The sequence below is a fragment of the Triticum aestivum genome, chromosome 6D (assembly GCF_018294505.1).
Source record: "Triticum aestivum cultivar Chinese Spring chromosome 6D, IWGSC CS RefSeq v2.1, whole genome shotgun sequence".
Classification (NCBI taxonomy): domain Eukaryota; kingdom Viridiplantae; phylum Streptophyta; class Magnoliopsida; order Poales; family Poaceae; genus Triticum; species Triticum aestivum.
Window position 1 is genome coordinate 20,131,894 of NC_057811.1, and position 10,052 is coordinate 20,141,945.

The following is a 10,052-nucleotide window of genomic DNA, read 5'->3' on the forward strand; positions in this document are numbered from 1 at the left end:
GTTTTCCACTCGATGATGTTAATCGTATCTCTCTGAATAGTGGGGTCCGACGATCGCGGGCCGTCCCTGTCAGTGACAGTGGCGGGTGGAGCACCCGGTGCGGGCCTTTTGTGGTAGAAAAATCATGCCACCTCAGGTAATTTTAACCCCCCACCAAGGGCATTCATGGAATTTCACGTGCTGCCCCTGTGTGGCGTTCTGTGGGTGGCTCGGTTGGGCGTAAAGACGAGGAGAGCGTCGGATTGGGTGAGAAACTGATAACCCTAGACGCCCCACCTTTCCCGCACGCATGCGCGATGCATCTTGCCGCCGCCGCCATCGCCAGTCCCCGTCCCAAGCTCCGCCTACCCCGCCATGCCCCCCCTCCCCCCGCAGCGAGCTCAGCCTGCTCGACCTCTGTTCGCCATGTGCAGCAACAAGACGGGCTCAGCTCCGTCCACAATATTCCTCGCACACGGCGCTGTCGGCCAACCAGATCGCCGCCACGTTGTCTCCTCCTCCGTCGACCTCAGAGCCGCCGCCGTCCTCTCCTCTTCCCAACGCGCGCTCTCTTCCCTCTTCCTCGCCTCCTCTTCTCCCCTCGCCCTGCACCCCCTTGCATGCCGTTCGTAGATGTAGACGTATTAATAAAGATAGTTGTATGCATCGATTGATGCAGAGGCCGGTGGTTTTATCCTCTTTTTCTAAAGAAATAACGACCATCGGATCAATTGTATACTACCCACTATTTCCCGTAGTAGGATGTACCGTAAAAAGTCTCGAAATCAAAGTGTATTTCCACTTCGTCCTTGCAGAAAAAACATGAGGCATCAATTGATGCTGAGAGAGTGAACCCCACTTGTTCAATCTGACTAGCTACAGGATTCACATGCTATTTCTACCAATTAGTTTAGTTGCTGCTTGAGATTCAGCAACCAGAGCTTACCTCTCCTTCATCATCCATCAATACTTCATTCTCCTGGTAGCAAGTACCAACTCCTGAATCAACCTCCCTGAAAAACAAAACACTCCTGAATCAACTACCACAACTAGAGTGCTGTCCACCATGCATGGCCCTCTGTGTGTAGCAGAAAATATGTAACAGCTCAAAGCAACATTTCAGTTTTACAGTTGAAATAGAGCTACCTAAGTAAAGCTAACCAAAGCAGAATTTCACCTATGGTGAACAACAAGACCAATTCCACAAATACCGTACAGAACTAGTAGAGCAAACACAACATTGTGATGCAAGCAGATCAGACAATATCACTAATAAACATACAAGGGGAGTCTTCTTCACGAAACACAAACCTCGGTCGCAATCAGTCATGATACTGGAACTGCAAGGTACATAGTATCCTATTTCATCCATTACAGTCTACAAGTTATAACAAAGATAGTAACTAGAACTGCAAGTAAGGAAATGCAGCTCTCTTCTCTTCCTTGCTGGCGCCTTTGTTCACTGACCATCCAAAAGCTCCCACATATCCTTGTTCTTCAGATGGCATTCCTGTTTCAGAGAAAGCAGAGGAGCTTCAGGATAGCATCCATTTGTTTTGCCACTTCTAAGAATCAACATATCAAATGAACTAACAAGAAAAGTGGATATAACAACAATAGTCAATATTGTTTCTTCTGTGCTCAGAAATCTAAATAATGAATCCGGTTGAGAACTGTAGTTTTTTTTTTCCAAATAGCTATGGCAGTCAAATTAAATGCCTTCATATCCCAGACGGATGCTTTTCCGTTTTATATTTTGTATTCAAGTAAAACAAACTCTGACCATAGAAGCAAAAATGCCACACAAACTCAAACTACCCACTGTTATCTTGGATAGCCACTATGATATATCAGAATGACAAATCATGGATCAGCGCAAGCATACCCCGCGTACCTACGGTCAGCTTGTATTCAAGAAACAATTATACAATCCACTAAATACATCAGGAAAAGCAAGTGTTAGCTACAGGTTCAGAGTTCAAAGTTACATAGCTGCAGGTTCAGAGATTAAAGGTATGTAGCAGAAAATTACACTGTGATTATTCGACAAATAGGAAGTCAAGATTCCACGCTTGTTGGGTTTGCCATAATATACCAAGGCAAGAAAATAGGATGCAATATGTTAACAAGATACAGTAGGCAACATGACAACAAGACTAGGAGTACTTTTGTAAGACCAATCTGTAGCATGCAACAACAGAAACATATAAGTGATACAGCAGAACTAGAGGTCCATGCTATAAACACAAAAATCAAAAGAATCAACTTGGTCGAGAAACATATGCTGTTCTTATCAAAAGCTACAGCCAGTACAACTTGAATGCCCTCAGATTGCAAACTCAATTGTTTCCATTTCATAGTCTGTATTTCAGTAAAACAAAACTAATCATACACGGAGAAGTGCCTCACACTCAAGCAGACTACCACTGTTACCTTGGACTAGCCATTTGTTGTTTAAAAGGAATTGTTCATGGTCACGAAAAGAGCAATATACAAATGATCTAAAGTCCAAAAAAGCAAACCTTGAAGGGTCATCCTTGAGCACAGGGAATATGGGTGGCCATAACATCATAAAAGGCTTGACAACACTGAAATGTCCATCCTTTTTTGGCATCTCATGCACTTTATGCACTGCCTTTCTCATGACGTCTAGATAGAGTGTGCGTCCAGTCATCCACAAGAACACATATTCAGCATTGTCTCCCACCTGAATTATCTGCGCATTGGCACTATGCTCGTCCTCAAGAGTGTGATCTAACATCCTCAAACAAATGGTATCAACCAGCAACCAATTGTCCCCCTTGGAGAGCCATATGTGAAGTTGAAATTCATTGATATGGACAAGATATACACCGGATGCATCATCAGCTGGAGACAACATGGTCCGAAAATAGTTATACCTAACTCCTTGTGGCAGCTGAATTGTGGAGAAGATTGATGTCGTCATATCCAAGACAATAATGTCGTCACTGTTGCCGGACGGCATATAGATTTTTTTGTGGATGAGCACAGCTTTTGGTTCAATATGCATAGGACGGGGCTGGCACGTGGCCGCGGTATGAAGGCACCAAACACCATCTTGCAACACATACACACGCACCAGGAACTTCCCCGAATCCTTGGTACCCAACACATACAGGTAGGACAAGCCACCGTCGCCGCCTTCTTTCAAGAGCATTGAACTGAACCATTGAAGATTGCGGTCCACGCATGGGAATAGTGGGACGGTGGGCATACCTCTCTCAGGGCACAGCGGGCGGTGCACCCCAAGTGTCAATTTTGTACCTCTGTTGCTGCGCCTGGTGAAGGCGGTGCCGTTCTGGAAGCGTTTGATCTGCAAACTGCCATCATGGTCACCGAACCTGTAGTCAGCAAGGTGACGGATGACGGTGGCAAGCTCTTGGGGCTGAGGTAGCATCGGAACAAAGCGTGGAGCTGAAAGGTGGCAGGTGTCGAGGGCAGAATGCTCTGGGGGCACAAGCAGCATCGAGCCAAAGTGTGGAGCAACTTGCTGCTCCGACTCGGCCGACCACTAGGAGATGTAGTAGCCTAAGAGGCAGGGTAGGTGGAGCCTGCGGAAACGGCGGAGGAAGGCGGGGTCGGCGGCATGCCCGAGCCAGCGCTTGCACACGAGGGCGGCACGGACAAGGGTGGTGGGGAAGCCGACCCGGACGATGATCTCCCTAAGAAGGTTGTCGTCGCCGAGGACCTTGGATACGGCATCCCCTGTCCGCTCTGTCTCGCCATCTACGCACAGCTCGACCCTGCAAAATGGACAGCAGCCACAAAAACAAATGCAGATGGGCATCATCGGACCCAAGTTGTTGAACCAATAATGCTGCTGCAAACAAGCTGACCCCGATAGTGCACATACAACAGCATTCGTCCATCCATGACACAATCAAGCACAAGCACAGCAGCCAGACACACAAAGAGAGCGCACCAACCGTGAAAAGAGATGGGAGATATTGGAACTTACCGTTGCCGGCTGCGGCGGTGGGGAACCTCCTCAGCAGCAGCAGCATCCATCTGCTATCTTTCCAGCTGAACACTGCCGGTCGCAAGTAATTGTGGGCAGATTGTTTAGTTCAGGGGGGAATTTGTAGGTAGGTAGCTAGGGTTTGATCCCCACAAAAAGAAGAAAAGAGAGGGAAAAGAAGAATAGATCGGGGAAGGAGGAAGACTAACCTCGGATCCGGAGATGGAGACGAACGCCGCGGCGGAAGGGCAATAATCGCCGGCGAAATCCCGGCGGCTGTCGCTTCTTCCGGCCGCTGCGAGGAGAGTGAGTGAAGTGAGTGAGCAGTGTGGCTGGAGGCTGGAGCGAGTGAAGTCAGAAGGGAGAGGAGCGTCGGTGCCACCATATAGTAATCAGTCAGGTCCAAACAGTTCAGGCCCATGTACAGTGGAGAGCAGCGTATGGTACGAGCCCATCTGTATAGCGCACAAAACAATAGTCGGCTATTTTTCGCTTTTGCTAAAAGAAGGGGCTATTTTTCGCTTTGCATAGTGTTATGTTAAGGCCTTGCAAAAAAACATAGTGTTATGTTAAAGAGAAACAACACCACGTTTGGTGCGGAAAACATACATAGAAGTCAGACAAGTAAATTGAACAAATAAAATTTACACCACATGTAACAAGATGGCTACACCAAATTCAGGTGTGGTAGTTATCAACCAGGAAACAAACATTTAAAAAAAATTAAGTAAAGCTCCAAGAAGTATTTCTATCCGCAACAACAACAGTTAATTGGATCCGGAGCCACGAGCCGCCGCCTCCTCCTCCTCAAAATAAGTTAGGGTTCCTGCCTCTCGCAGGCACCGCCGTAGGCCATGGGGGCGCGGTGGATCCTGGCACGGGCTGGCAGGAGGGCTTCGATTGTTTACATTCCTTTCCGTTTTGTTAGGGTTTGTGTCCTACTCAGGAAGACGAGACGACGGCGGCTCCCTGAAGATGGAATAAAGGTCCCCCGGCCTAGCCCCTGTTCCGGTGGTGCGTCTAGCATCGTTAGTGGGCGTGTGGAGGTGTGTCGTTGTTCGTCTACGTTCATGTGTCTTTGGACTGGATCCTTTCGATCTACGTTATTTTTCGTCGGCGGCTGTTGTTGTTCTGGTGCGCTGGTTCTATGGGGCCTTAACACAACGACTTCCCGACTGTCTACTACCACAAGTTGTGCCCAACTCCGGCGAGGGAGTGGTGATGACGGCGGCGCACCTTCGACTCGCTTCAGTCCTTGTAGTCGTCGCTATGTGGTCTATGAATCTGGATGTAATTTTTATTATTTCTTGTGTTCGTTGTACTAACATGATTGCACATGAATAGATTGGAAGTTTTCTCGCAAAAACATAGCTCATTGGATCCAAGAGAGAGAGAGAGAGAGAGGGGGAAGATGTTGGGTTTGAAGCCGCAAATGCCCTACGTAAACAACCTCCAAATCAGATGTAAGGGCACCTCCCACGGGAACCCGCAAATTTCCTCCCGCATCCGTCTATGGACAGGGGGGCCAGTCCGCGGACACGAATGCGGGAAGGCGACATCCGACGCTAGCCGCATACATTTTGACAACATTTCAAATTAACTGAACGAAATTCGTCCAAACACCACCAGATCTCATACAAACACGGCGGATTTTCATTACATTTCAAACATCTAGAACAAAAAAAAAGACCCGACCCTAAACTCATCCTACGGCGGCGGCGGCCGGGGTCCAAGCCCGTGTCGTCCTCCATCTGCCATCTCCATGAGCACCGGTGATAACACCGGTGAACTGAATGTGCGATCTCAAGCGATGAAGAGTAGAACACGGAAGACGGACTTGTCCACATGGGTAAGAAGGCACCGCCGCCTCCCGTGGCCTACTCATCCTCAGAGTAGTCCACGGCCTGTCCATCGTTGGTGGACGTGAGGTCCACAATGGAAATGGTGGCGCCGGCGCTGTCCTCATCCTGTCGCGCCGGCTGATTGTTTATCCGCGGCGCGTAGGAGGCGCAGCCGGCATTGCCAAGGCGGAGTCGTCGGAGCCCGTCTCCATCGTGATGTCATCCTCATCGTTGGAGACTTCGGGTGAGCTGGCCGGCAAGCCGGCCTCGAGCTGCCTGGCACGGTGGCAAGGGCGGCCACCGCGTACTTCATCTCCAGGGACAGACTATCCCACAGGTCTTTCCCGCTGGCGTTCATGGCGGATGTGGAGGAAAGGAGGAGGATGTGGAGCGGATGTGTTGTGCTGAGGAGATTGTCGGGTGTGGCTGGCCTTAAATAGCGGATTCTGGTGAGGCCTAGGCATCAACGCGAGACGCCGAAGTGGGTTTCTCGGCAGGCGAGCCTTCTTAATGGCGGCATACGGATGGACGAGGCATTGAACGGACGTGGTAGATATCCGTCCCGTCCAGTTCAGCCATGTGTCTCTGATGATGTTTGCTAAGACTACGTTGGTATTTCCCCCAAGAGGGGAGGATGATGTAGCACAGCAACGGCAGGTATTTCCCTCAGTAATGAACCAAGGTATTGAACCAGTAGGAGAACCAAGCAACAAAACGTAAACAGCCCCTACACACAAATAACAGCCACTCGCAACCCGACGTGTTAAAGGTGAAGGAAATATGCCCTAGAGGCGATAATAAAGTTGTCATTTATATTTCCTTATATCATGATAAATTTTTATTATTCATGCTAGAATTGTATTAACCGGAAACATAGTACATGTGTGAATACATAGACAAACAGAGTGTCACTAGTATGCTCTACTTGAATAGCTCGTTGAATCAAAGATGGTTATGTTTCCTAACCATAGACATGAGTTGTCATTTGTTTAACGGAATCACATCATTAGAGAATAAAATGATTGACTTGACCCATTCTGTTAGCTTAGCACTTGATCGTTTAGTTTGTTGCTATTGCTTTCTTCATGACTTATACATGTTCCTATGACTATGAGATTATGCAACTCCCGAATACCAGAGGAACACTTCGTGTGTTATCAAACGTCACAACGTAATTGGGTGATTATAAAGATGCTCTACAGGTGTCTCCGATGGTGTTTGTTGAGTTGGCATAGATCGAGACCAGGATTTGTCACTCCGATTATGGGAGAGGTATCTCTGGGCCCTCTCGGTAATGCGCAGCACTATAAGCCTTGCAAGCAATGTGACTAATGAGTTAGTTGCGGGATGATGCATTACGGAACGAGTAAAGAGACTTGACGGTAACGAGATTGAACTAGGTATTGAGATACTGACGATCGAATCTCGGGCAAGTAACATACCGATGACAAAGGGAACTACCTATGTTGTTATGCGGTTTGACCGATAAAAGATCTTCGTAGAATATGTAGGAACCAATATGAGCATACATGTTCCGCTATTTGTTATTGACCTGAGACGAGTCTCGGTCATGTCTACATAGTTCTCGAACCCGTAGGGTCCGCACGCTTAACGTTCGGTGACGATCGGTATTATGAGTTTATGTGTTTTTATGTACCGAAGGTTGTTTGAAGTCCCGGATGAGATCATGGACATGATGAGGAGTCTCGAAATGGTCGAGACATAAATATTGATATATTGGAATGCTATGTTTGGACATCGGAAGGGTTCCGGGTGAGTTCGGGCATTTACCGGAGTACCGGGGGGGTTACCGGAACCCCCAGGGGAGTACATGGGCCTTAATGGGCCTTAGTGGGAGAGAGGAGGAGGCGGGCAAGGTGGGGGCGCCCCCCCCCCACAAGCCCAATCCGAATTCGGAAGGGCGGCCAGCCCCCCCTTTCCTTCTCCCTCTCTCCTCCTTCCTTCCTCTCCTACTCCAACTAGGGAAAGGTGGGAATCCTAATCCCGGTGGGAGTAGGACTCCCCCTAGGGCGCGCCATAGAGGGGGCCGGCCCTCCCCTCCTCCACTCCTTTATATACGGGGGAGGGGGGCACCCCATAGACACACAAGTTGATTGTTTAGCCGTGTGCGGTGCCCCCCTCCATAGATTTCCACCTCGGTTATATCGTTGTAGTGCTTAGGCGAGGCTCTGCGTCGGTAACTTCATCATCACCGTCATCATGCCGTCGTGCTGACGAAGCTCTCCCTTGACACTCAGCTGGATCTAGAGTTCATGGGACGTCACCGAGCTGAACGTGTGCAGATCGCGGAGGTGCCGTACTTTCGGTACTAGGATCAGTCGGATCGTGAAGACGTACGACTACATCAACCGCGTTGTCATAGCGCTTCCGCTTTCGGTCTACGAGGGTACGTGGACAACACTCTCCCCTCTCGTTGCTATGCATCACCTAGATGGATCTGGCGTGTGCGTTGGATTTTTTTTTAAATTACTGCATTCCCCAACAGTGGTATCTGAGCCAGGTCTATGCGTAGATGTTATATACACGAGTAGAACACAAAGAGTTGTGGGCGATAATAGTCATACTGCTTACCAGCATGTCATACTTTGATTCGGCAGTATTGTTGGATGAAGCGGCCCAGACCGACATTACGCTTACGCTTACACGAGACTGGTTCTACCGACGTGCTTTGCACATTGGTGGCTGGCGGGTGTCAGTTTCTCCAACTTTAGTTGAATCGAGTGTCACTACGCCCGGTCCTTGTTGAAGGTAAAAATAGTACGCTTGACGAAAAATCATTGTGGTTTTGATGCGTAGGTAAGAATGGTTCTTGCTCAGCCCGTAGCAGCCACGTAAAACTTGCAACAACAAAGTAGAGGACGTCTAACTTGTTTTTGCAAGGCATGTTGTGATGTGATATGGTCAAGCCATGACGCTAAATTTTACTGTATGAGATGATCATGTTTTGTAACAGAGTTATCCGCAACTGGCAGGAGCCATATGGTTGTCGCTTTATTGTATGCAATGCAATCACCATGTAATTGTTTTTACTTTATCACTAAGTGGTAGCGATAGTCACTAGTAGAAAAAGGGTCAAATGCCAAGCACATTAGTGCCGGTTTGCTTTTGAGCCGGCACTAATGTGTGCATTAGTGCCGGTTCCAACGGCTAGCGAGCCGCTTTCATTAGTACCGGTTCGTGGCCGACCTTTAGCACCGGTTCGTGCCACGGACCGGTACTAAAGTGAGTGGTGGCAGGATGTTGTCAGTCCGGGGCCCCTCCAGCACCTTTAGAACCGGTTCATGGCACGAACCGGTGCTAAAGGTCGTCCTACATAAGCCCTTCGTCCACCCGAGCTCGCTCTGTTCTTCCCCTTTCCCCTCTCCTCTCTGTTCTTCCCCTCTTCCTCTCGAGCTCATCACACATTTGCCCAAAATTTGTCAAGATTTGAAGGCCCCCATCCATTCAAATGATCACAAAGGTTAGCAACTTTGTCCTTTCATCTCTCATTGCTAGATTAGCTCTTGCAAATCTTTGTATAGTGATTAATTTATGAGTTTAGTAATATGGTAGAAAATATATGTGCTAGTATTTGATTTATATGCAATTTGTGGTCAAAACTAACACTTAGTTTGCATATGTAGGTGTGGTTTACTTAGTGCCTTCTAAATCTCCGTCGTAACCACAGTCGATTGCCCGCACCGTTCCGTCGCCGGCACCACCTTGTGGTGAGCCTCTTGTTCATGAATGTTTTACATTACCAAATTGATGTTTGTGTGATTTGTATATATAGTTACTCGTATAATTATCTTACCCGTACGTTGTTTGTTATACATAGTGCCATGGTTTTGATATCCGTCCCCGTCGGCCCTCGTCCTTGTTATGATTCGGATGTGGTATATTCTCCTTTAAAACTAGTTGTTGCATTTCGTGTTTATGACAAATTATGCCCATCAAGTTGACATAGATATTTTTGTCTAGGAGGTTTGTGAACCGGAAATTCCAACCGACCCTATTGTCGAGAGGTTAAATTTAGTTGAAAGAGAAAACGGGTATTTGAAAGAAAAATTGAAAAGAATTGAGGGGGAGAAGATGGAATTGGAGTTGCATGTTGCCGATGTCGTCGATGATCACAAGATCAAGATGGAGAAAATGCGCTTGAAGATTAGAATGATTAGAAAATATGCCATTGATAGTGAGGCTTGGTATCAGTATGCTGTTGGATCAATTGTTACCTTAGTTGTGATCTTGAT

At 47.8% G+C, this 10,052-nt stretch overlaps 1 protein-coding gene across 2 annotated transcripts; it reads right to left on the bottom strand.

Annotated features, from left to right (window-relative positions):
- Nucleotides 1-1,203: 1,203 nt before the first annotated feature.
- LOC123140838 (uncharacterized) lies at nt 1,204-4,305 on the bottom strand. 2 transcript variants are annotated; one of them, XM_044560110.1, is made up of 4 exons: nt 4,168-4,305; nt 3,959-4,030; nt 2,502-3,743; nt 1,204-1,489 (listed from the first exon to the last, which is right to left on the bottom strand). In XM_044560110.1, exons 3-4 carry the CDS (start codon nt 3,464-3,466, stop codon nt 1,477-1,479), a joined length of 978 nt encoding a protein of 325 aa, XP_044416045.1. In that variant the 5' UTR covers nt 3,467-3,743; nt 3,959-4,030; nt 4,168-4,305; the 3' UTR covers nt 1,204-1,476. The 2 variants fall into 2 exon arrangements, with proteins under 2 accessions (XP_044416045.1, XP_044416046.1); XM_044560111.1 differs by lacking the exons at nt 3,959-4,030; nt 4,168-4,305 and having other exon boundaries at nt 2,502-3,927.
- Between the last annotated feature and the right edge of the window lie 5,747 nt (nt 4,306-10,052).